We start from the raw sequence: 27,946 nt of genomic DNA on the forward strand, positions 1-27,946 counted from the left end.
TCAAGGACAGTCCGTCATTGTCATTGTATTTTGGATGGAACCTTATCTGTTATCCAGTTCAAGAGGACACATTTCCTGGCACAGAATGTAAGCATCCTGTACACATGTTTTTCACAGTTCTTCTTAAGGCTGTTGTTCGTCACTCCCAGTAACATATACATTGGATTACACTCAGTGCTAATGGAAAAGATCTTGTCCAACTCTTCCTTTATAATGAACCAGAATTGTTGAATTTTCCTACAGGACCAAAGACAGTGAATTAGATTACCCACCTCTGTTTTACATTTGGGGAAAAGTGGAGAAAGGTCTGGATTAAATCGTGACGTAGATGTGGAGATATATGGGCATGATGTAAAATTTTAGTTGAATAGCTTTTACCTTATTACAAACACTCAAGTATTTAGCATTTTCCCTATCTTCATTCCAAGCCTCGTTGCTGATCTCCATAGCTAGCTCTTTTTCCCATGTCTCTTTTAAGAAAGTCAGTTTCATAACCCCCAGTTTTTTTAATAAGCTATAAGAGGTCTTAATAGAGTTTATAATTTTGGCTTAAATTATTGATTTTCACAATCAGAGACATTTTGGTTACTGAGCATCGTTGTTTTCTTCAAAATGTAGTCACCTGTAAATACCGAAAGAAGTCATGTCTGTGAATATTATATTTGGTAATTAACTATCAAAGGACATCAAGTTTGATCTGTCCATTAAATCAGAAAGAACAGATATACCTTTTGTTGCCCACACTCGAAAGCCAGAATCAGAAATCCCAGGTGGAAAAAGGGGATTATTGCAGAATGGAGTGAAAAGGGATGTTAGGTGAGACCTGCCCTCAAGCTTTTGAATTATTTGCCAGGTTTTAACAGTAGATAAGGTGAGAGGGTTACTACAACACGTTTTAAAATTTTTAAGTTTATTAAGGAATATTAAGTTTTTCAAAGGGATGTTAGACATGGAACTCTCTATAACAAGCCAGAGAGACACTGGTTTTTGTATCCAGTCAGCAGCTACCCGCATATGCGCGCTAAGCTGATACTTTCTTATGTCTGGGAGGTCAAGACCGCATTCTGTGGATGGAAGACAAAGTGTAGATATTTTGAGACGAGGTTTTTTCCCTGCCCATATAAAGAAACTGAACCAACTATTTAGAGTTTTAATGGTCTTATGTGTAAAAAGGATTGGAACCATCTGAATTGTATATAATAACCTGGGTAGGACGTTCATTTTCAGAAGAGCAACATGGCCGAGCCAAGATAATGGTAAGGTCCTCCATCTCTCCAGGTCCAATATAACACGCTCAAACAGGGGGGTGAAATTGCTTTTATACATCTGGTAAAAATAGGAGTGATCTTGATCCCTAAATACACAAAACCCTCTGAGGACCACGTAAAGGGGAAAGGAGAGGGAGTCTGGGGCTTTTGTTGCAAAATACCTAATGGCATTACTTCTGAATTGTTGAAATTGATTTTATAACCTGAAATGTCACTGACTTTATTGATAGTCTCAATGAGAGAGAGTATGGATGTTTTCATGGGACAGTACTCTATATACAGCCATGAATGTCTAAACCACTGGCAACAAAAGTGAGTACACCCCTAAGAGATTACACCCCTAAATGTCCAAATTGAGCACTGCTTGCCATTTTCCCTTCAAAATGTCATGTGACTTGTTAGTTTTACTAGGCCTCATGTGTGTGTTAAATTTTGTAGTACAGCTCATACTGGTCACTGACAGTATCAACATGGCACCACATGGCAAAGAACTCTCTAAGGATCTTAAAAAACTAATTGTTGTGCTACATGAAGATGGCCATGGCTACAGGAGAATTGCTAACACTCTGAAACTGAGCTGCAGCACAGTGGCCAAGATTGTCCAGCTTTTTAAAAGAGCAGGGTCCATTCTGAACAGACCTCGCGTTGGTCATCCAAAGAAGCTCAGTGCACATGCTCAGCATCAAATGCAAATGCTGTCTTTGAAAGATAGGCGCAGGAGTTCTGTCAGCATTGCTGCAGCGATTGAAGAGGTGGAAGGTCAGCCTGTCAGTGCTCAGACCATACGTTGCACACTACATCAAATTAGTCTGCATGGCTGTCACCCCAGAAGGAAGCCTCTTCTGAACTCGGTAGACTAGAAAGCCCGCAAACAGTTTGCTGAGGACATGCCATAAAAGGACATGGATTACTAGAACAATGTCCTATGGTCTGATGATGGTCTCCAGCATGTGTGGCAGCTAGCAGGTGAGGAGTACAAAGATAAGTGTGTGATGCCTACAGTCAAGCATGGTGGTGGGAATGCCATGGTCTCGGGCTGCATGAGTGCAGCAGATGTTGGGGAGTTACATTTCATGAACTCCAATATGTACTGAGAAATACTGAAGCAGAGCATGATCCCCTCCCTCCGGAAACTTGGTCACAGAGCAGCGTTCCAGCATGATAATGATCCCAAACACCCCTCTAAGATGACCATTGCTTTATTGAAGAGCCTGAGGGTAAGGGTGATGGACTGACCAAGCATGTTTCCAGACCTAAACTCGATAGAACAACTTTGGGCATCCTCAAGCAGAAGGTGGAGGATTGCAAAGTCTTGAATATCAGCCAGCTCTTTGATGTTGTCATGGAGGAGTGGAAAAGCATTCCAGTGGCAACCTGTGAAGCTCTGGTGAACTCCATGCCCAGGAGAGTTAAGGCAGTTTTGGTAAATAATGTTGGCCACACAAAATATTGACACTTCAGGAACTTTCACTAAGGGGTGTACTCACTTTTGTTGCCAGTGGTCTAGACATTAATGGCTGGATATAGAGTTATTTTGCTGGTTGAATAAATTTACACTGTTATATAAGCTGCACACTGGCTACTTTTCATTGTGTCAAAGTGTCATTTTGTTAGTGTTGTCCCATGAAAAAATATACTTAGATATCTGCAGAAATATGAGGGGTATACTCACTTTTGTGATACACTGTATGTTGTCAAGAAAACCTGATCTCATCCCACTTCCCCATGCTGGAGATTTTAGTTTAACAGTAACAATAAATAAAGTTACCTTTAAAATTAATAACTCGACTTCCGGTTTGCCATGCGGACAGGTTAGACGTAGCAACGGACTGCTCCGGAAAAATCCAGACTTTTAACTAAATTCACCCCACAGAAAACTAATTCTACACCGCCTATCAATACAAAAAACATTCTTGGCAAGTATTTTTGATTATTTGCGCACTAGAGATGGCCTGTAAGAGCGCGAAAGGAAGTAAGAAGGAGGACGCTAGCTTAACGCTAGAGGCTATCACCGCACTTTTTCAGCAGCATGGTGAGGATCTGAAATCTGAGTTCAAGTCTTCTGTCAACATGCTGAGCTCCAAGCTAGACCAGGTGCGGCAGGCCCTGGAGGAACAGGCAGAGCGTATCTCTTCCTTGGAGCTCGCAACAGAGGATCTGGGCCAGCGAGTGGCTGGCCTCGAAGACTCATGTGCTGCTCTCCGTGAAGACAACGTTAAGCTAAAAAGTAAAGTGACTGACCTAGAGAGCCGCAGCAGACGGCAGAATATTCGCATCCTCGGTCTGCCCGAAGACACTGAAAGTGGGCGCCCTACTCAGTTTTTTTCCAACCTTCTCTGTGAGCTATTTGGGAAAGAGGTGCTCCCGTCTCCACCAGAGCTCGATAGAGCGCACCGTTCTCTGGCAGCCAAACGGCCCGCAGGACGTCCTCCCCGCCCGGTGATCCTTCGCCTGCATCGATACCTGACTAAAGATCTCATCATTCGGGAAGCCAGGAAGAGAGGAAAGCTCGACTACAAAGGTGCGTCTCTTCGTATTGTGGAGGACTACAGCCCAGACGTCCTGGCCCAGCGCGCAGAGTATAAGGACATCATGGCGGAGCTCTACAAACGGGGCTTGAAGCCGGCTCTTCTCTTCCCAGCCCGTCTCCGCATTACGCAATCCAGCGGTGCCAAAAAATTTTTAGGTTCTGTGGAAGAGGCTCAACAGTTCATCAAGAGGCTTCCAAAACCACAGGAAGACCAATAAAGGAGCAACGTTTTGCCGAGGGCTTTCTTCAGAAACACAGGCAGGCTGCTTTTCCTCAGGACGCAGTAGGTACTGTAAAAATAGACTTGTCATATTGCCGTATTTCCAATGGACTTTTTCTGGCCATCCTTTTGGCTGGTATTGGACTTAATGAATGGAAGGGTAGCTCTGTCATTCCATTTCTTGTGGTTGCCTCAATTTGTATTGCAATACTACTTTCCTATGGTGTTTACGACAACCAGTAAACTATGTCTCAAAATCTATATCAATGTGGGGGGGTCTATACCTACTTCATACCCACTAGGAGCAGTGGTTAGTTTGCTATAGAAAGTTCAGTTTTTTTTATTCCAAGGTTATTGGTTACTGGAAGATTGGATCTCTAAGAATGTTAATTTTGAAGAGCTTGCTGCTACATTGTTATTTTTTGTTTAGCAGCTGTTTATGTTTGGGGGAGGTTTTGGGGGGGAGACTAAGGTCACTGCCAGGGGTCCTGCAAGGTACTGCAACCTCTCTTCACCTCTTTTGTTCCAATCTCTGCCTGCCATACTGCTATCGTACTTATCAAAGTAGGACAACATGTACACTCTGAAATCGTATGAGTCAGTATTTAAATTTTTTAAGTTGGAATGTCAAAGGTTTAAACCACCCAGTGAAGAGAAGGAAGGTTTTTTCCCATATTAAACGATTTAATACAGATGTGGTGTTTCTGCAGGAGACTCACATCAGGACCTTGGACGGGGGTCGTCTCCTGGCTTGCTGGAAGGGACAATGTTTTCACTCCCATTTTCAGGTTAAGGCACGAGGGGTTTCTATACTGATCAGCCAGGGTACTCCGTTTGAGGCCGATAATGTGGTGGCTGATAAACATGGCAGGTTTATTATCGTAAGTGGGAAATTGCATGGCACTCTGGTCGCCCTGGTCAATGTTTATGCTCCTAATACAGATGATGAGAATTTTTTTAAACAACTATTCTCTTTCCTACCTGACCTCAATAAATACTCACTGGTCCTGGGGGGTGATTTCAACTGTTGGTTGGACCCAGCTTTGGACCGCTCATCCCTTAAAAGTAATGCCATAAGCAAATCTGCATCAGTCATCCAAACCTTTTTATCTGAGTACGGGCTGTGTGATGTGTGGCGTACTTTAAATCCTGACAAGAGGGAGTACTCATACTTTTCACATGTACACAAAACTTACTCAAGAATTGATTATTTTATTACAGATTCTAAATGGCTGCAGCAGATCCGTTCCTGTGACTATCATAGCATAGTTATCTCAGACCACGCCCCACTCACTTTGTCCCTGTCCCTTCCTCACCTCCCCCTAAGAACTGGATCATGGCGTTTCAATTCAACCCTACTGTCTGATGAAAACTTTGTAAAGTTTATTCAGGATGAGATACGTTTCTTTTTCGCCACTAACTCCTCCCATGAGATCTCCAGCCTTGTGGTGTGGGATACTTTTAAGGCCTACATTAGAGGCCAGATTATTGCCTACTCAGCCAAAATTAAAAAACAGTCCACCTATGAACAGAACAACCTAATTCAACAAATCAAAGAGGTTGATATAAAATATGCTCTGAATCAGTGTCCTGAACTGTTCAAAAGGCGCGTTGAACTTAAAACAAGGCTTGACCTCTTGACAACACACTCAGCTGAACGCCTGCTCTTACACAACAAATCCAAATTTTATGTGCATGGCGACAAACCCGATAAACTATTAGCGACCATGCTCAAGGGCTCTAGGGCAAGGCAAAATATCTCTAGAATTCGAAAACAAGATGGCAGTATAGTCACAGATCACGGTCAGATTAATGATGCATTCAGGGACTTCTACGAGGAGCTCTACAGCTCACAATCACAGACCAATTCCAACATGACTGTTGATTTCTTGGCTAAACTTCACATCCCTGTAATTTCACCAGAACTCAAGAACAGGTTAGATGAACCCATCTCCCACGCAGAAGTCTTCCTAGCAATAGCCTCAATGCAGTCTGGCAAATGCCCAGGACCGGATGGTCTCCCCTCAGAATTTTTCAAACAATTCTCAGACTTACTCTCTGTGGAGCTCAGCTCCACCCTTACTGACTGTTTTAAACAAGAGTCCCTCCCTCAGTCATTTTATGAGGCTTGCATCACTCTTATTTCAAAAAAGGGCAAAGATCCAGTGGAATGCACCTCATACAGACCTATCTCTCTCCTAAATACAGATGTCAAAATCTTAGCCAAAATTCTTGCCCGTAGACTTGAAACTGTTTTACCATCGGTTATTTCAAAAGACCAAACAGGCTTCATTAAAGGACGGCACTCATATTTCAATGTTAGAAGGTTGCTTAATATCATTTATTCCAGCGCCTCAGATTCAGATGAGTGTGTTGTCTCTCTGGACGCTGAAAAAGCCTTTGACCGGGTTGAGTTTGACTATCTTTTTGCGGTCCTTAGTAGATTTGGCTTTGGAGGAAACTTCATTTCATGGATTAAACTATTATACCAGCAACCGTCTGCCACAGTTCGTACCAATTTTCAGACCTCAAAACCTTTTAAATTACAAAGAGGCACCCGTCAGGGCTGTCCTCTTAGTCCCCTGCTTTTTGATCTGGCCATAGAGCCCCTCGTCATTGCACTTAAAACCAGTAAAGAGATTTCCGGCATTTGGAGGAATGATATGGAACATAAAGTGTCGCTTTATGCAGATGACCTTCTACTTTTTGTTTCCAAACCATCAACCTCATTGCCTTTTGCTCTCGACATATTTAGCCAATTTGGTCAGATTTCTGGGTATAAGCTGAACCTCACCAAAAGTGAGCTTCTCCCAATAGGTAATAAAGCCAATATGTCAGATTTAGCCAATCTGCCGTTCAGAATTGAAAGACAAAAACTCACATACCTTGGTGTCACAGTGACAAAAAAACATAAAAACCTGTTCAAAGAGAATCTGATTCAACTGTTGAACCAAGTGAAGGGATCCCTCACAAAGTGGACGCCCTTTTCCATGTCCCTTGTGGGACGTATCAACTCAATTAAAATGAATATACTGCCCAAATTTTTATACCTCTTTCAGGCATTACCTATTTTTATTCCTAATACTTTTTTAATGAGCTAGACTCGACTCTCTCGTCTTTTATTTGGCAGGGTAAACGCCCAAGGCTTAATAAATTACAACTCCAAAAACCTAAACAGCAGGGGGGGTTTGCCTCCCCCAATTTCCGGTTTTATTATTGGGCCGCCAACCTTAGATGCTCAGTGTTTTGGTATTTCTACTACAACCTGGGTGACTGTCCTGACTGGGTGGCTATGGAGCTGCGCAGTGGTAACAATATATCCATTCCTGCCTTGCTCTGTTCCCCACTTTCACTCTCTTCAGTTAGCGCTATTTCAAACCCTGTAGTGAAACACTCACTGAAAATATGGGGCCAATTTAGGAAATACTTTAAACTTCATGACTTTTCCCCCTTAAGTCCAATTGCACTTAACCATTTTTTCAAACCATCTGTTCAGGATGGGGTGTTCCTAGAGTGGCACCGGAGGGGGCTTACTTATTTTAAGGACCTTTTTTAGAGAAGAATTTGGCATCCTTTGAGGAACTTAGCACTAAATATGGTTTACCTAAATCCCATTTTTTTAGATATTTGCAAACCAGAAACTTTATTCAGTCTCACCTATCAGGCTCAGTTTCTCTGCCAGAGTTTACACTATTGGAAACCATCCTATTATTGAACCCGACTCGTAAAGGGCTGGTTTCTTGGCTTTATGATAAAATGTTGAGTATGAAAGAGACCTCCTCACCTGAACTTAAAACTTCATGGGAAGAAGATTTGAATATATCTATACCAGATGAGACATGGGACTCTATACTTAAACTGGTGAATACAACGTCTCTGTGTGCGCGCCATTGTCTCATTCAGTTCAAAATAGTACATAGAGCCCATCTCTCCAAAAGCAAACTGTCTCGTTTCTATCCAGAAGTCACCCATACTGCGACAAATGCAAAACTGCTGTAGCCACACTAGTTCATATGTACTGGTCCTGCCCCGCTCTTGGTCAGTTCTGGACAGATGTTTTTCGTACGATGTCAGGGTTGGCCGGGGTGGTGGTAACACCTGGCCCCCTCTTGGCTCTCTTTGGGTTCAGTGGTGGGGGGTTGCCTTTGTCGGCCTCTAGGCGGCGGGCCCTGGCATTTTGCTCACTGATAGCGAGGCGCACAGTTCTGACCAGGTGGAAGGGTGCTGCCCCTCCAACTCATAAACAGTGGCTATGTGACCTTATGTCGTGTTTAAAACTGGAAAGGATTAGATATTCTCTTCAACACGCAACTGGTAAATTTGAAAAAACATGGGGACCCTTTCTTGACTCATTTCAAAACATACAATAAGGCTCCAGATTAATTAAGTTAATTAATTTTATTAAAATGTGTTCCGTTTCTGTCAGAGATAGGAATGTAGTGGGTGGACCCACTAGGCAGTGACCTGGGTGGGCTAAATGGGATTACTTTGGAGGGATTATTTTCTCTGTGTGTATTATTTTATGTATGTGTTAGATACACTTCTTTGTACTCACAAACTGTATGTACTAAAGGAAAAAAAAACTCAATAAAAAAGACAGTGATTAAAATTAATAACTCAAGTGACATGTAGGCCCAACAGTAGATGTAAACTTCAATAAAGTCAATCTGGTTGTGTGTGTTGTTTTAGTCTCCTGCAAACTTTGCTTTAATGTTACTTATTTTTTCCATCTAATCATAAGAAATCATAGTCAGACAGAGGGAGTCATGAAACAGGAAGAGCAGGTTTCCTGAAAAAAGAGGAAGTAGGTTTCCAGCCTGCAGATGTATAAGAATAGTTGAGACTATTCCTTATTTCAAAGCATGAAAGTTTTAAAGAATGAAAGTCTAAACATTTTTGAGTAATTGAATAAGATTCAAAGTAAAATACTTATATTAATATTGGTTTGCTTATAATAATACACTTACACTTACATTTGTGGGTATGCTTGCAAGTAAAACAAGTAACTGTAACTTTAGTATCAAATAATTAGAATCATGGATTATTCTTGGTTTCTTTTCAGAAAAAAATCTGTAATAACTCACATTAAGATTATAATAAGTGTAACTAATAAATAAGGGTTATGATAAAATTATAAATGAATGCTAAATCAGAGAAGCTAAAGAAGTTATAAATGTGATTTTGACATTGAACTTGAAGTGGTGTAAAAGTTGTAACTGCAATTAAAGATCACTGGTATGTTGGAGGTAGATGGTAGGTGAAAGGTTAAGGGAAAAAGGAGAACTAACAGGAGAGCAGTGATGGTCAATGCCTTATTTGGAAGCAGATTGTTGGACAACTTAAACTTTTCAGAGAAAAGGTTGTGCAAGCAATTGACGTAGGAGGAACGTTAAGCAACCCTGAGACATTAGCACAGACATCAGGACATAATGTCTCTTGAGACAGTGATGGATATGAGATCATCTGTCTAAGCAGACAGCCAATGAAACAAGACCAGCATCAGTGGTAGCCAATGCAATCACACCAAAAGGGTGGATAAACCCTATAAAAGGTGGGTGCAAAAGAGGAACCTTTGGTTGGATCCTCCAGGCAGCTTCGAGCCAAGATCGAGATGGACAAAGATCTCTGTAGCTGAAGAAGAGCCGGGGCCACAGAGCCGAAGACCGTCCGGTGCATGGGGACCAACCCGTCAGCCCCACAACATGTGACTTCAAATCACACTTCTTTCATCAGCTGGGTTCAGACCCCAAAGACAAAGATGAAGACCAAGGCAAAGACAAAGAAGAAAAGCAAAGAAGAACAACTGGTGCCTTCCTTCCATGCCAGCATCCAAGTCCTGTGTGACCTCACCATTCATGCAGAGACGAAAGCCCATCAGACCTACAGGGATCCCTGCCTTCGTCGATCAACATCCTCCTCCTGCTGCAACACCTTCTTCATCATCAGGCCAGTTCTGGGGTTCGAAACGCCATACTCCGTCCGTCTCTCTCAAAGGTTCCCTTTTTAGTTCTCAATGTTTCTCAGCATTAGGGAAAGATAGACTAGATGATTGATTTTACTTATTTGATTATTTCTGCTACTGAATTCAGCTGTATTGACCCTTGCAAAAATGCCTTACTAATAAAATATTTAGCATAAAGAAAATCTAAAAGATGTTGTGGACATTCAATTAATGAGTCACCTCAAAGTTCTTTGATGGTTGTAAAATAGCTATGATGTTTGATTCTGGTGAAGAAAAAGTAGAAAATGGTTTATAGGTTGCTGTTAGCCCAAAACTATATGTAAAACAACATCCTTGGCACTCGCCCGAGTCACTAAAACCAACCTGGTTCAGTAACAAGAGCACGTTGTAATAAAGAGAAAGAGCGACTGTTAACAGGTGTGCTCTGTGAAACTAGTTGGTTGCAGGCTGCTCAGTCTGGCTAATTCACAGGGGGAAGAAGGGTGGGACACCTGGATGGAGGCCATTAGGAACCAGGCGAATCTTTCTCAATCTGCTGGACAGCAGATTTAGAAAACTCAATTCACCCATTAGATGGAGAGCTGGTAGCACATCTCCCCTCTCAGAAGAGGAAGTAGAGAGTGAGAGAGTAGAGAGAAAAGGGAGGGGGGTGTTGCGAAACAACGACAATATGTATAGTTTCTTATTATTAATTTAGATTTCCTTTCAAGCACAGCATATCTAAATGTCTTCTTCATAAACTTGGAATAGGATCTAATAATAATAATAATAATAATGATAATCTAATCTAAGTAATAGTTACCATGGTGGCGCCCTATATGGCTGCAGCTGCTTCGGCTCCCAGTAATACAACCAATTTATTGCTTAGTTCAATATTTTCTGCTACAATAACTCAGAGAAACAGCGCAAGAACAGTCTATGACCGTCAGACTATGTTAATATTGAGCAAATTCAGTTATCTGGACTCCATAAATTTGGAGACACTGACCTCTCTACAAAGCCTTGGACTGCTACGTCAGTTAGGTCAGTTAGATCAGTTGAATCTTCACAGCAGTGGAATCTTTCAACAGCCCAGGCCCATGGAGACACCTGAGAAGACATAAGAGAAAACTAAAGACAGGGTGTCATGGTGGGCTTACGGCTAAGCTAAAAGCTAACCCTTTCCGATTGCCCCTTCCCTCCATCTTGCTTGCTAATGTACGATCCCTTGAAAGCAAATTGGACTACCTGAAGCTGGATTTAACCACCAAAAGGGAAACAAGAAACTGCTGCATTTTCATTTTCTGTGAGACATGGCTAAACTCATCTGTCCCTGATAATGCCATCATTATCAGGGACAGATAATGATATCAGGGGCTAACAACTTTTAGAGCTGACAGGAGCCATGTGTCATGTTGGGTTTGAATGTTAGCCCAAATGCAGAACACAACCACAGGAGAAGTGAAATCAGTTTTAAATGATTTATTAAAGATCACACAATAATCAAAGAGAGAGAGTCGGGGTGGTCTGGTCCAGGGGAATAAACAGTAATGGTAGCAACAGTTCACTGGGAGGGAAAAAAGCAGGGTGGTTAGTTCAGGGGTCGTGGGAGAGTGGAAAACTCTCGGGGGGAAAAGACGGGTAGATCTTACTTGTGGTTGTTGGAGCAGAGTTGTGGAGGGAAACTGGGTTGGTCCGGGGTCTCGGTCCCTAATGGATCCAGGAACAGCGGAGGAGTGCGGCGGGGAGCGGACAGGCAGGCTCGGGTGAAACGGAGACACGGAGGAGTGGAACGGCCGCCAGCCGTGGAGTCCAGAGGAGATTTGCAAACAGCAGAGAGGTGAGTCTGGGAACTCGGGCAACCTGAAGGCAACGGAGAAGAACGAAAGATTCACTAGAAGGTTCAGGCAACAAGGAACTCTAAGAAAAGCTAAAGGGGGGCTCAGAGGTACCGTGACTGGCACAACACTCAGGCGACGTTGGACTGACGGCCCACTCCTATGACTGCTCCGCTGATGAAGGTGATCGGGAGCAGCTGGGGAAAATAATGACGTCACCGCGCTCCATCCGAAACCTGTCGCCTTCTGGTGGTAATATGTAGAACGGCGCGCAGGCAACCCCACCAATAGGACAGAGAGCCCCGGAACACAACAGTACCCCCCCCTCAACGGTCGCCACCTGGCGGCCTAGAAGAGGTAGATGGCAATGAGGAGCGATAGTCTGAAATGAGGGACGGATCTAAGACAGATGAACCAGATATCCAAGAACGTTCCTCCGGACCGTAGCCCTCCCAGTCGACGAGGTACTGCCAGCCGCGACCTCGCCGACGGGAGTCCACGATCCGGTGGACAGTGTAGGCCGGATGGCCATCAATAACACGGGGGGGTGGAGGGGGTTCGGCTGGAGGGCAGAGCGTGCTGGTCCGGACGGGCTTAATCTGGGACACGTGGAAGGTGGGATGGACGCGGAGGGAGGCAGGCAGATGGAGACGAACGGCAGAAGGACTGATTATGGATTCAATGGTAAACGGACCAATATAGCGGGGAGAGAGTTTTCTAGTCATAGATTTGAGAGGAATGTCACGTGCAGAGAGCCATACCTGTTGACCGGGGGTGTAAGTAGGAGCAGGAATCCTCCTGCGATCAGCCAGGCGTTTAATCTGTTCTGCGGTGCGGTTCAGATTGAGTACGGTCGTCCTCCATACCTTCTGACAGCGATGTATGTGGTGGTGGACTGAGGTGACAGAAATATTCTTTTCTTCGGAAGAGAGTAAGGGTGGTTGGTAGCCGAGGGAAGCCTCGAAAGGGGACAGACCTGTAGCAGCGGATACGTGGCTGTTGTGGGCATACTCCACCCATGGGAGGAACTGGGACCAGTCACAAGGGTTGGAGGATGTGAAACAGCGGAGGGTGGTTTCGAGATCTTGGTTGAGACGTTCGGTTTGACCATTAGACTGCGGATGAAAACCAGATGTTAACGAGACATTGGCATTTAATGCAGAACAGAAAGCTTTCCAAACCTGGGAAACGAATTGTGGTCCTCGGTCTGATACGATGTCCTGCGGAATGCCATGGAGCCGGAAAACATGTTTAACCAGAAGTTGGGCTGTTTGGAAGGCAGTGGGTAGTTTGCGCAGGGGAATAAAATGGCAGGCTTTGGAGAAGCGGTCAACAATGGAGAGGATGGTGGTCATGCCTTTAGAGGGTGGCAATCCGGTGACAAAGTCTATAGCTATGTGAGACCATGGGCGTTTCGGAATGGGAAGTGGTTGAAGAAGACCAGATGGAGGTTGATGGGAGGACTTATTTCGGGAACAAACAGTGCACGCCTGAACATAATCCCGGACGTCTTTGTGAACGGATGGCCACCAGAACTTTCGGTTTACTAGGGCGATGGTGCGACTGATGCCAGGGTGACCGGAAAACTTGGATGCGTGGATCCACTGAAGAAACCGGGCTCGGACGGAGGAAGGAACAAAGATCTTATCGGGTGGACAGGAGTCAGGGGCTGGATCGGAAAGCTGTGCTTGTTTTATAATGTCTTCCATCTCCCAGGTTATCACTGCAACCATGCAGCTGGGAGGGAGGATATGGTCGGGATCTCTCTCGGAGTCGTCTTGCGAGTAAAGACGGGAGAGAGCATCAGGTTTTACGTTGCGAGACCCTGGTCTATAAGAGATAGAAAGGTTGAATCGTGAGAAGAATAGTGACCAGCGTGATTGTCGTGGGTTTAGCCTCTTTGCGGAACGTAGATAGGACAGATTCTTATGGTCGGTCCAGACCAACACTGGGTGCTCTGCCCCCTCCAGCCAGTGTCTCCACTCCTCCAGGGCTAATTTTATGGCTAGTAGTTCCCTGTCCCCAACATCATAGTTCCTTTCGGGTGGTGTTAACCTGCGTGAAAAAAAGGCACAAGGGTGAGTCTTATTGTCTTGGGATGAAATCTGGGACAGTACTGCTCCAACTCCTGAATCAGAGGCGTCCACCTCCACGATGAACTGCTTTGAGGGGTCCGGTTGGATGAGGATGGGTGCGTTAGCGAAGAGGTTCTTGAGGCGAGAGAAAGCGGCTTCAGCTTTCGGGGTCCAACTGAAAGGAATCTTTGAAGAGGTTAGAGCGGTAAGGGGCAAGGCTGTCTGACTGTAATTGCGAATGAAACGACGGTAGAAATTGGCAAATCCTAGGAAACGTTGCAGCTGTTTGCGGGTCTCTGGTCTTGGCCAATCTAGGACAGCACGAATCTTCTCCTCGGTCGGCCTTACCTGTCCGCCCCCTAGAATGAAACCCAGAAATGACACGGATGATTTGTGGAATTCACACTTCTCTGCCTTCACATATAGTTTGTTCTCCAGGAGTCTTTGTAGAACCTGACGGACCTGATACTTGTGTTCCTCTAAGGATTTAGAGAAAATCAGGATGTCGTCGAGATAAACGAACACAAAAATGTTTAAGAAGTCTCTTAGAACGTCGTTTATTAGCGCCTGGAAAAAGGCAGGAGCATTCGATAATCCAAATGGCATTACGAGATACTCAAAATGTCCAATGGGCGTTTTAAAAGCAGTCTTCCACTCATCCCCTTTACGGATGCGCAGGAGGTGGTAAGCGTTTCTTAGATCCAATTTGGAGAATACAGTTGCTCCATGAGCTGGTTCGAATGCTGCTGATAATAGTGGCAGAGGATATTTATTTTTAACTGTAATGTTATTTAGACCCCTGTAATCGATGCATGGACGTAATGACCCATCTTTCTTTCCCACGAAGAAAAACCCTGCTCCCAACGGTGACGAAGATGGGCGGATGATGCCAGCGGCTAAGGATTCATTAATGTATTTCTCCAAGGTCTGTCTTTCGGGACGGGAGATGTTATACAAACGGCTGGAAGGTAATGGAGCACCGGGTAGAAGGTCTATGGAGCAATCGTAGGGACGAGAAGGAGGTAGAGACTGGGCCTTTGACTTACTAAAAACAGGAGCTAGATCATGGTATTCATGAGGAATCATTGACAAGTCGACGGGGTCAGCCTCCTTAAGTTCGGCCGGCGGAACCCCTGGGGGAACAGCTGAACGGAGACATGATGAGTGGCAAGAAGTGGACCAAGATTCGACATGCCTGTCTGACCAATTGATTTGTGGATTGTGCTGTTGCAGCCACCGAAAACCGAGGATTATAGGTGAGTTAGAGGTGGGAAACACAAAGAATGAAACGGACTCCCTGTGATTACCGGAGATTATTAGGTGAAGCGGTTTGGTTTGGTGGGAGATTTGTGGAAGCGTCTTTCCATCCAAGGCAGTTACTCGCAATGGAACTGGTAACGGCTCGATTTCTATGGCCATTTGTGTTACCAAGGATTCATCTATAAGGTTCTGTTCGCAGCCAGAATCCACAAGGGCGGACAACGGGATTGAATAATTCTGATAGTTCAAAGTAGCAGGCAGTAATAATCGAGGAGCATCTTTACTTAATAAATGGTCCGCCAACCTCCTCGCCTCTAAAGGCGGACCTGGGGGTTTAAACGGATCGGGCAACGAGCGAGAAAATGACCAGGGGCACCGCAGTAAATACATAGGCGGGCAGTAATGCGCCGCTGCCGTTCCTCCGGAGTTAACCGAGTCCGTCCCACCTGCATGGGTTCGGGTTCCGGGGAAGCTCGGGGAGGAGAAACCCTCGGAGTGGGAGTCAGGCGTTCTGCCGGCTGATTTCTTCGGCTTCTTTCTCTAGCACGAGACCGGATTCTACTGTCAAGACGAATGGTGAGATTTATCAGTTCCTCTAACGTCTTAGGCTCGTCGAGAGTAGCGAGTTCATCTTTTAAAGATTCGTTCAGAGCATTAAAGTATGCACTCTTTAACGCCTCGGCGTTCCAGCCGGTTGCCGCGGCTTTGATGCGGAAATCCACTGCAAAGTCAGCTACCGTTCGGTGGCCCTGCTTGAGATTCCATAACTCCCTAGAATTAAAAGAGTTGTCTGATTCGTGGCTGAAAACCTGTCTAAACTCCTTTAAAAAATCATTAAACGAGCACCCGTACCGTGCGGGGTCCGGGAAACGGGCTTCTGCCCATAATAACGCTCGTTCAGACAACAAGGATATAACATACGCAATTTTTGCGCTGTCATGGGAGAAACTTTGTGGAGAATGGTTGAAGATTATTGAGCATTGAAGCAGAAATCCATTACATTTATTTAGATCACCTGAAAATCTTTCTGGAGTTGGAGGTCGGACATCGGAAAACGTGGGCTGGACTGCGAGGACTGGAGCTGGATCAGGTGCGGGAGCTGGAGACTGAATCTGAGGAAAGACGCGCTGGAGGAAGTCTTTTAACTCCGTTAATTGTTGATTAGTTTCTGTTTGCAATTTGTTTAGTCCCCTTAGTGCAGTATCGTGCGTTTGTAAAAGTGATTGTTGTTCAGACAGGGTTCTCCGTATTGCGTCTGCTGGGCTAAGTGGTTGGCCTGAGTGTTCTGTCATGTTGGGTTTGAATGTTAGCCCAAATGCAGAACACAACCACAGGAGAAGTGAAATCAGTTTTAAATGATTTATTAAAGATCACACAATAATCAAAGAGAGAGAGTCGGGGTGGTCTGGTCCAGGGGAATAAACAGTAATGGTAGCAACAGTTCACTGGGAGGGAAAAAAGCAGGGTGGTTAGTTCAGGGGTCGTGGGAGAGTGGAAAACTCTCGGGGGGAAAAGACGGGTAGATCTTACTTGTGGTTGTTGGAGCAGAGTTGTGGAGGGAAACTGGGTTGGTCCGGGGTCTCGGTCCCTAATGGATCCAGGAACAGCGGAGGAGTGCGGCGGGGAGCGGACAGGCAGGCTCGGGTGAAACGGAGACACGGAGGAGTGGAACGGCCGCCAGCCGTGGAGTCCAGAGGAGATTTGCAAACAGCAGAGAGGTGAGTCTGGGAACTCGGGCAACCTGAAGGCAACGGAGAAGAACGAAAGATTCACTAGAAGGTTCAGGCAACAAGGAACTCTAAGAAAAGCTAAAGGGGGGCTCAGAGGTACCGTGACTGGCACAACACTCAGGCGACGTTGGACTGACGGCCCACTCCTATGACTGCTCCGCTGATGAAGGTGATCGGGAGCAGCTGGGGAAAATAATGACGTCACCGCGCTCCATCCGAAACCTGTCGCCTTCTGGTGGTAATATGTAGAACGGCGCGCAGGCAACCCCACCAATAGGACAGAGAGCCCCGGAACACAACACCATGCTCTTTCTGGTAAATCCAGGGGAGGTGGTGTTTGTATTTACATTAACAACAGCTGGTGTAACACCACCACCCTAGTCTCCAGTCATTTCTCTGTGGACATTGAGTTCATGATTGTGAGATGCAGACCTTTCTACCTACCCCGGGAATTCACCATCGTTGTCATTTGCTGTCTACATCCCACCCAGTGCCAACACCAAGCAAGCACTGAGTGCTTGCATGGTCTGTCACCATGCCATCAGTGACAGACAATCTATATATCCAGAGAGTGTTTTTATTGTTGCTGGAGACTTTAACCAGGCTAACATAAAGACTGTTCTTCCTAATTTTCATTAACATGTGGATTTTCTGACCAGAGGAGAAAACACACTGGATTTGGTCCACACCAATATCAAGAAGGCCTTCAGAGCAGAGGAGAAGTATGCAGCATCTGTGTCAAACTAGATCCGGTGGTGTATGAAGGTTACAGCAACAAAGTCAATAGGACTTCCAGTTATGGCGGCCATGTGAGAGGACGTGTCTTCACCGCTCTGCTGTTCCAGTCAAAGAATTTACCTAAACTCCTTCCTTTCAAAACGAACTAAATGACAAATGAGCGTGTGAGTTCGGAATAATGCCTAAAGCAGCAAAAACATCCCAAGAAGTAAGTGAAATGGCGAAACAGCATAAGCTAACGGAATACCATCTTCGAGGTGAAATGCAGAAAGCTAATGCTAGCTCGTGCTCGGCTCAGATGGCTGCCGCAGACAGAGAAGAGAACCCGAAGTCTTAAAGCAGCAAGGTGGACGAAATACTTTCTGTTGTTAATTCGATTCCGGAAGGATTTCTCCTCTAGATTTGACGAAGTTCTGGGCTCCATCGACAGTGTAAGAAAAGAGATAAATGACCGTACCCAACGAATCACAGAAACCGAAACACGTATTTCTGATGTGGAGAGTGAGATAGAAATGCCACGAACTAAGGTGGATAAGCTAGAGTCTAAGAAGAAAGACTTGGAAGATAAAGTTACGGATCTGGAGGCTAGGTCGAGACAAAACATCCTAAGGCTTATCGGACTGCCGGAGGGTGCTGAAGGGCAGAATCCATGTGAGTTCCTAGAGAAGTGGTTGCCGGAGACCCTCGGTGTTGGAGCGGTGGCCGTGGAAAGAGCACATCGAATTGGACCCCGGAGAGACGGCACCGCAGCGCCTCGCACTATAATAATGAGATTTCTCAGCTACAAGGATAAGCAGCTTATTGCTCTAGCATCAAGAGCTAATACTGAAATTCGCTACCAGAATCATCAAATCCGGTTCTATCCAGATACTGCGGCGGATCTTTTCCATCTTCGGAAGCAGTTTGACCCGATACGCACGGAGCTACGCAAACTGGGACTGCGCCATGGGGTGGCTCACCCAGCCAAGCTGCTGGTGACTTATCAAGACCGAACTCATGCTTTCAAAACAGCGGCGGCTGCACGTGAGTTTTTACAGAAAATCCAGAAGAAAACCAACGGGGTTTAACAATGGGTTAAACGGTTTCTTAAGTTAACAATTTGTGGCTTCCTATAACCTTGTTGCCTTTATTGATCAGTTATATTGGTGGTGGAACAGCAGGGATCTATTACCAATACATTTACTTCTGCTTAGGTATGGCAAGAGGAAGCGTGCACATACCGGTTGGTGTGCATACTAATAAGTTCGAACCCATGAGCAAATATATGGTAGATTAAATTACTGTTATATATAGTGAACAGCATCGGTAATAAAACTTTCGTTTTGGTTATTGAGTGGTTAGACTGCTCCTCACTGTGTGTGGGTCGGTCACATGTGATAGCGGGAGGTGTACGGAGGGGGGAGGGAGTCCCTCGGAAATCGGACTTGGTGTGGGAACCTAGGTTTAGGGGATATGTTGTGAGTTTTGTTCTGTTTAAGCTTCTCAAATGTTCATGTTTGTATGGGGTAAACTTTGTTTTTATTTCTTCTCCATTTCTGGTAATTTGGTGGATCTTACATGTCGCAAGCCTTAAATCTTAAAATGGTTACATGGAACTGCAGGGGCCTACAACGTCTAAAGAAGGTCAAACAAGTCATTAATAAACTGCAAGATTTGAATTCCAAAATAGTATTTCTACAGAAGACGCATCTTATGGAAGAGGATGAGGGGCGGGTCAGGAGGAGGTGGCGAGGCAATGTATTCACTTCAACATTTTCTTCTCGAGCAAGAGGAGTTATGACTCTTATCCATGAATCTGTCCCATTTCTTGTAAACAATGTTATCAAGGATAAGAAGGGTAGATATTTGATAGTTTGGGGTTCTTTACTATCGGAAAAATTAACCTAGTTAACGTCTATGGTACTAACACAAATGATTCTGGGTTTTTTCAAAACTTGTTCCTCTCACTTTCATCGTTGCAGGTGCGTTTTGTGATCGCAGGGGATTTTAATTGTACTCTTATTCCAGAAATAGATAGAGCCACAGGGTCAGATCTGACACATAACACCTGTAGAACAACTATACAGATGTTTATGAAAACTGTTAGACTGGTAGACATCTTTAGGGAACTTCAGCAACAAACCAGAGCCTACTCATGTTATCCAGCAACATTTCAGACTTACTCGCGAATAGATTATTTTTTAATTTCATCAGAACTAATATCCAAAATTCAAAACTGTACGTATGGAAACATAGTGATTTCAGATCACGCTCCATGTTGTCTGAGCTACTGTGATAAGAATCTTACCAGGGATCCCCCTAGATGGCGCTTTCAGCATAAATGGTTACAGGATGAGGATTTTGTTAAATATATAGGAATACAAATTGATGAGTTCTTTCAGTTGAACACACATCAAACAACAGCATGCATCAGATGGGAGGCCTTTAAAGCGTTTATTAGAGGTCATATTATTAGCTTTACAGGCAATAAGTCCAAGGAAGCCAAGACTAAAAGGCAGCACCTAGAAAATAAAATAAAGAACATTCAGGAGAGGGTTTTTCAAACAAATGATACTGAGTTGAAAAAACAGCTGTTGATCCTCAGAGCAGAATATGACAAAATGTCCAGTCTCAGAGCTGCATCCAGTCTCTAAAGATTGAAACAAAATTTTTACAAACGGGGACAAGGCTGGAAAACTTCTAGCTTGGCAGATTAAACAGGTTGAAACAACAACCTCGATTACATCAATTGAAACACAGGATAAAACTCTAATAGATCCAAGGGATATTAATAATGCTTTTAAAGATTATTATCAGAAATTATATGACTCTAAAGGAAAGTTAGACCAAGTGGAATTAGACAAGTTTTTAAGTAGACTACATATCCCTGTCATCGCAGAGGATTGTAGAGTAGACTCAAATATAGAAATAAATAAAGAGGAATTAGCACAGGCCATTAATGGAATGAAATCTGGTAAGCAACCAGGACCTGATGGTATCCCCATCGACCTTTACAAAAAATTTAAGGACGGGGCGTGCTGTGGTGGCGCAGGGGGTTAGCACGCCCCATGTTTGGAGGCCTTAGTCTTCGACGCGGACGTCGAGGGTTCGACTCCCGGTCCCAACGACCTTTGCTGCATGTCTTCCCCCCTCTCCTTACCCTCCTTCCGGTCTGCCTACTGTCGCAAAAATACGAGCCACTAAAAACATCGCTAAAACTCTTCAGAGAAAAAAAAAAAAAAAAAATTTAAGGACAAATTTCTCTCTCCCCTTGTAGACATGTTCATGGAGTCATTTAAAAATGGCACCTTGCCTTCCTCTTTAAATCAGTCTCTAACCTCCCAATAAATGTGAAAACCTGAGACCCATCAGTCTACTGAACTCTGATCTCAAAATCATCAGTAAACTATTGGCATTACGACTGCAAAGAATCTTACCAGATATTATAAATAAAGATCAAAATGGGTTTGTAGTTGAGAGGCAAGGATACCACAATATTAGAAGGGTCCTGAATATTATTTGGTTCAAAAAGAACGCTAAAGACACAGCTCTTCTTTAAGTGGACGCGGAGAAGGCTTTTGATAGGGTCGAATGGCCCTATCTTTTTAACATATTGGAAAGGTTGAATTGTGGTAGTAACTTTATTAAATGGGTTAAAATATTATATAATAATCCAACTGCAGAAATAGTATCAAACAAAATATTTTCAAGGGCGATTCAAATCAGGAAGGGTTGTCGCCAAGGATGCCCTCTCTCTCCCTTACTATTCACACTAGCAATCGAGCCTTTGGCATCAGCTATTTGTCTTCATCCACGAATCTCTGGGATCACGGTGGGTCCCACAGAGCACAAAATGTCTCTATTCGCCAACGATGTTATCTTATTTCTAACAGATCTGAAAAACTAAATTCCGGCGGTGATCGAAGTGATCCAGGAATTTGGGAGAGTCTCAGGCTACAAAGTAAATAATACAAAATCCTCTATTCTGGTATTAAATCTAGGTGAAAGGATTAACCCCATCAGTGATATTAAGCAATTTAGAGTAGTGGAACATTTTGTATATTTGGGTGTTCAGATTATCCCAGAACTACAACAGGTGGTAAAATCCAATTACGAATCCCTAATGAAAACAATAGCTGCCTCAGTTGACAACTGGACATCTCTGCCTATATCCATATTGGGAAGAGTTAATGTCTTGAAAATGAATATACTTCCAAAGCTATTGTACCTCTTCCAAAGCATTCCCCTGCTGCCTCCTGCGGAATTATTCAATTGGCTGAAAAAAAACATTTTAGGTTTTGTGTGGAATAACGGAAGGTCTAGGCTTCGCCTCTCGTTGCTTTATTTACCATTTGATATTTGGGGTTAAAGTGCCCCAACTTTAAATTTTACTATTGGTCCTTAATTGACTGCAATTAAGGACTATTATGTTCTATTTTGCAGATAAAGATAATCCTCACTGGGTAGAAATGGAGTTCCACAATTTAAGTTTAGCTCTTCCATTGTTCATATACTCCGACACATCAAAGAAGTTACAGAAACACACTACAAATCCCATTCTGAAAAACATGATTAAAATTTGGCAGGATGTTAGAAAATACCTTGCGGAGCCAAACGACATATCCCAATTTAGCCCAACATGGGGTAATCAGTTGTTTGCTACAGGTAGAGCAGATGGAATCTTTAGGCTTTGGGCAATGCAAGTTTTAAAAAGTATTGGTGACCTTTACCCATCAAATTCTGATATATTTTTGTCATTTGGAGTGCTACAAACCAAATTCAAGCTGGATAAAAAGCATTATTTCAAATTTCTTCAGATAAGAAGCTTTATTAAAGCAAATTACAACAATCTTAATAAGCCCCCTCTTATCTTACTTGAAAAGTTTATTACTCGGGATAATTCAAGGAAGGGCATCATTTCAGACTTTTATAATGTGCTGATCTCTAACTCATTAGAGCAGTGGTCCCCAACCACCGGGCCAATTGGTACCGGGCCGCGCAAGAAATAATGAACTACTTCCGGATCTTTTATTTTGAAAATCCTAAACTGGATTTTACCGGTTACGTAAAATAACCGGTAAAATCGTTGGCTCAATTTTGCGCGTCAAAATTGAGCCAACTTGCAGCAGAATGAGTAACAAAACAACATCGGAGTACTGCGCGCCCCCCCTCCCCCCTGCCCACCTCCCAACAACAGCATCGGACTTAATACTTACGACCCCTCCCCCCGGTCCGCAGCAAAATTGCGCAGGACTGACCGGTCCGCGCGACTAAAAAGGTTGGGGACCGCTGCATTAGAGAATTCAAATAAGCTTATAAACTGGAACTTGGACCTATCATCAAATATCAGTGAACAGGATTGGGAAAGGGCTTGCATTAAAACTCACACAATGTCCATAAACAGCCGTCTTAGAATTCTACAATTTAAATGGCTAATGCGTATCTATGTTACACCTGTGCATTTAAATAAATACAATAATAACATCCCAGATCTTTGTGTAAAATGTAATTCTAAAGGGACTCTAATACACTGCATGTGGGAATGCAGCCAAATCAAAGCATTTTGGACAGAGGTGAAAGATATAATTGAAAAAAATGATCTTAAAGCAAGTTTCACTGGATCCTAAATAGTTCCTGTTAGCTCTATACCCTGGGGAACATAACTTTAGTAAATCAGAATGTACTTTTATAGATATAAGCTCATTAGCTGCAAAAACTGTATTGCTTTGGCTTGGAAAAATATCAGTAGACCTAGTGCCACGCAGTGGTTAAAACAGATGTTGTCTAATTTGCCGCTAGAAAAAATAACATATAATAGGAAATCCAAAGGGTATCTTTTCGAGAGGATTTGGGGGCCTTTCATTCATTTTATTAAGGACTTAGACTTGACAGTGTCATGAATTGCGGGTGTGAGGTGGTGAGGCAGACGCAGCAGACCCAGGTAAAGTGAGAAATAACAGTTTTAATGATAAATAAGTCCAAAATAGTCCAAAAACAACCAGGCAGCACGACTGAGCAGAAGCCAGGGCTCAACGCCGGTAGCAACTCGTAAATTGACTGGACAACATGAAGGACTGAACGCACATAAGATGAGGACCCGACAAAGATGCAGACACACAGGTGGCATTAAATACACAGAGGGTAATCACAGAACGAGACACACCTGGGAACAATCAAGGGGGAGACAGGACAACACGGAGACTCAAAGACACAGAAAACTCTAAATAAACACAGAAAAACACAGATCCTGACAGACAGAGGGTCTGTTTGCATTCTGATTTGCTGGAACCTGTGGTGTGCCATGTTGTGTAGATGTGTACATTCATATCTGACCAATTTGTAATCTGCTTGAATACCCCCGTTTTTGAGAAGCTGTGTGTGTTTTTTTTCTTTTTCTTTGTTGTTTTTCCTTCTCTTTTTTCCCCCCCATTTTTGTTTTCCCTTTATTTCTTTGATTTTTATTTATCTGAGTTGAGTAAAAATAATTACTGTCATGTAATAACTACAAAGAGAACCTGTTCAGATAATTACATGTTTGTATTTCCAAAGTGAAAAATCTCAATAAAAAATATATTGGTAAAAAAAAACCAAAGTCAATAGTCACATGGGCCAAACAGAAACCTTGGATGACAAAGGAGGTGTATTCTAGACTGAGGTAATGCTGCTTTCAAATCTGGTGATATGGCCGCACTTAGATCAGGGAGGGCCAATCTAAATCATGCCATCAAGGGAGCAAAACATGCCTAATGTCAAAAGATCCAAGGTTTCTTTCATGATTCTTTCATGAAAGATGATTCTTTCAACACCAGACAACTGTGGCAGGGCATCCAGTCTGTGACTGATTATAAAACCACATCTTCATCCTGCCAAGATGACATTAGCTTCCTTAATGAGCTCAACAGCTTCTTTGGAAGATTTGAAGCCCTAAATAAAACCCCTGCAAGGAAAGCTACCCCACACCCTGATGAACAGGCCCTCAGGCTCAAAACATCTGCTGTACAAAAATCACTGGGGAAGGTCAACATACAAAAAGCTCCAGGTCCTGACAACATTCCAGCAAGGCTGATCAAAGAATGTGCAGACCAGCTAGCCCATGTACTCACGGACATCTTCAATACGTCACTGTACCAGACCATTGTCCCCTCATGTTTTAAGTCAGCTATTATTATTCCAGTGCCCAAGAAACCAACCATCACATGTCTTAATGAATTTCGACTCATTGCATTAACATCTATCATCATGAAGTGCTTCGAGAGAGTGGTTAAGGATCACATAATCTCTATACTGCCTCCATCATTTGACCCATTCCAGTTTGCATACAAACCTAACTGCTTGACTGAAGATGCCATCTCCACTGCTCTTCAGCTGAGCCTGGTACATATGGAGAAAAGAAAAACCCACTTACGGATGCTATTTTTGGACTTCAGCTCAGCATTTAATACAATAATTCCTCAGGATCTGGTAGGCAAACTGATCTCCCTGGGCTCATCACTCCACTGTGCAACTGGCTGCTAGACTTCCTCACCGACAGAACTCAGTCTGTGCATGTGGGTAATAATACCTCCAATGTCATTTCTTTGAACACTGGTTCGCCCTAGGTCTGTGTCCAGAGTTCCCCGCTGTTTACTCTCATGACCCACGACTGTAGTGTGGTTTAATACCAACCACATCATGAAATATGCAGACGGTGGCCAAGTGATGACATTTCATTGCCAATTTCACTTATGTTTCTTTGTACAATGACAATAAAATAAGTTTAAGTCCTCTTGCAGAAGTATTTATATCCCCAAAGTTGATTAAAACGTGAAGAAATAAGCTGTAAACTGATGACTGAAAACTCAAAATGTCCTTGCTTGGATGAATCAGCTCCAAGGAGGCTTGTATGATGGTTTGGTTAATATTTGACTTTGTTTATAGATCACCAGTAAACATATAATCTTCATCTAGTTTGATGATTTATTTTTAAAAAGTGATATTTTTTGACATTCTCACTTCAAGTTCTTGTCTTGTTCTGATTACACTACTCTTTGGACAGGAGATGAGATTTTGGAGGTAAATGGAGAATCTCTCCAAGGACTCACACACCAACAGGCCATCCAGACCTTCAAGGTGAGCTTCATGCTTACAATTTAGATTTTCTGAACAAATGTTAAACCAGTTGATTCTTTTCAATAATGCTTCCCCGAAAACAAAACCGATTTTTGTTTTTAAATAAAGTGCACTGCAAACATAGGGCAGAATTATTTCTGAAAGAGAGATGGGTTTATAGTCTTTTTTATAGTTTTTATAGTTGATGCATTGAACAGGGAGTAGGCACCAATCACACCACTCTGGCACCTCTCTCGTTGTCGCTGCTTGATCTCTGAAGTTTACCTCTGCACAAATCGTGTGCGCCTGCTATCACTCAAACTGAATACAGGCTCACCCGTGTGGACATTTATATCAACCCTTGTGAGGATCCATGTTTCTTTGGGGAATTCATCAAGGTAAGAGTCAAGCTTAATTCCATCGCGTTTAATCTGCCTCCTCAGCTCAAGGTGAACTGCAAATGTTCACATTGAGTTGTGCTAAATGTTCATATATCAGAAAAACTCATCCCATAAAGCTCAGGCAACCAAAACAGTCTCTGTGGCTCCTATTAAAAACTCAATAGCCACAATTAATTTATGTGAAATGAAATGTTTTCCTGTTTCCCTCTATATCCAGAGGAGAGATGCACAGTGCAACAGATTTAGCTCATCATGCAGGGCCGGTACAAGGTTGTATGAGGCCTTGAGCCGAATTTAACTTGGCAACCCCTCTTGCTGCTAAGAACATCAGCATTTCACCTCTAACAGCATTTCAACATGGAGAAGTGGGTAGTTTAACTGGCAAAGTTTAAAAACAGTCAGTTATAATTGTAATTTAGTAAGATGTATTTGAGAACAAACAGAGCCATAACTCTGCCACATTTGCATCACTGTAGATCAATCTCACAGCATCAGGTTGTAGCTCTGGTAACAAAACAGTCTAACTGAAAATTGTTCTTTAAACTTTTACAAAGTAAATTTGCCAGCTCCTTAAAATTTAAAATGTAAATGTTAAACAATTTAAAGTCTTTTAATTTATGTATGCTTAAACAATTAAATCAAATGGGCTCTTTGCACGTCAACTTCTGCGTTTAGGAATAAGCAGCTCGGTCGCTTCCGGTCTATGAAAAATGGCATTTTACATTAGGTGCTTGCAGGGCTTGCCCAAGGTAACAATTAATGACATACCTCGATTAAAAACCCAAACAAGTAAGCTGGAGAAAAGTTTTAAGATGTACGCCTTGTTATACATTCACAGGAATACGAAGGTGAGTTTTACTTTCTTTAAAGTTTGTGACTAACATTAACTTTAACTTATGCTAGTAGGCAATATTCATGGACATTTTCATTATAAAAATGTGCTATTTAAGCATCTAAACATTTTTATTAATTCTAACAAACAATGTTTTTACCTTATTTTGTCATGTCCACAAAATCACTTACTGTTCCAATGCAGGATGAGCAGGAATCTGTCACAAAAATAGTTATAGCCCCCATATTGCTGATCATATTTTCTTAATTAGTGACTTAAATTAAAGATGCAAAAAGTGTCGATGTTTGGATATGTAAACTATGTATTCTCTCTGGATGTAAATATATATAAGTAACTTAGTTTCTGTCAGTTCTGTTAAGAAACTCATCTCGTCTCCACCACTGCTAATGCTCTGACTCTGGTCGCTATGGTAACGTTTACATATTCCTTCAAAATAAGATACAGATGCGCCACAAAAACGAGCAGTGGTCCCCAACCTTTCTATTACCACGGACCGGTCAAGACTTAGCAATTTTGCTGCGGCCCGGGGAGAGGGGAGGGAGGGGGAACCGTCAGATAAGGTTTCTGGGTGTTGGTGTTCCCGCTAAAGCCTTTGTTTTTTGCCCCGATTTTCCCTTTACGACAATCTTACAACATCCTGCAGTGTGTGGTGTGTTACTTGGTGGTGTGTTGAATATGCCCGATCTAAAATTGGGCATATTCAACAAGGTCTTGGTCTGATTATCGCAGCCTGTTGAATGTGACAGGTAGCCAATCAGAAAGCGCGGTGAAGTAAGAACGGAGGGAAATCCCAAACAGTTGACATGGCAACTTTTATATGTAAAGGTCATTTTTACATACTGTATGTTTACTATATGTGGCTATGTTTATTCAGTTAAAAATGTTAACTACAAAAAAACATAACTCACCTCCAAATCATAGTGCAGCAAATAGAGCGGCTGATCCCACCGTCTTTTATCAAACGCCTTTTCTTTTTGTTTCGTCTTTTATCTAAGATGAGTCCACAAACTATTACTGCTGCTTCT

The 27,946-nt window shown here is 43.1% G+C and overlaps 1 protein-coding gene and 1 long non-coding RNA gene across 5 annotated transcripts in view; one reads left to right on the forward strand and one right to left on the reverse strand.

The window, feature by feature from the left end:
• The window catches only part of pdzd2 (PDZ domain containing 2), a 167,252-nt gene that overhangs the window by 86,888 nt on the left and 52,418 nt on the right, over positions 1–27,946 (forward strand). For all 4 annotated transcript variants that reach the window (XM_032578877.1, XM_032578875.1, XM_032578874.1 and 1 more), the window contains one exon: positions 25,615–25,688. In XM_032578877.1, the coding sequence (XP_032434768.1) occupies positions 25,615–25,688 (74 nt within the window). The remainder of the gene's footprint in view (positions 1–25,614; positions 25,689–27,946) is intronic.
• LOC116729959 (uncharacterized) lies at positions 16,478–17,157 on the reverse strand. The gene is made up of 3 exons (XR_004341223.1): positions 16,963–17,157; positions 16,663–16,873; positions 16,478–16,577 (listed from the first exon to the last, which is right to left on the reverse strand). It is a non-coding gene; the product is annotated as an uncharacterized LOC116729959 (long non-coding RNA).

The sequence above is a fragment of the Xiphophorus hellerii genome, chromosome 12 (assembly GCF_003331165.1).
Source record: "Xiphophorus hellerii strain 12219 chromosome 12, Xiphophorus_hellerii-4.1, whole genome shotgun sequence".
Classification (NCBI taxonomy): Eukaryota; Metazoa; Chordata; class Actinopteri; order Cyprinodontiformes; family Poeciliidae; genus Xiphophorus; species Xiphophorus hellerii.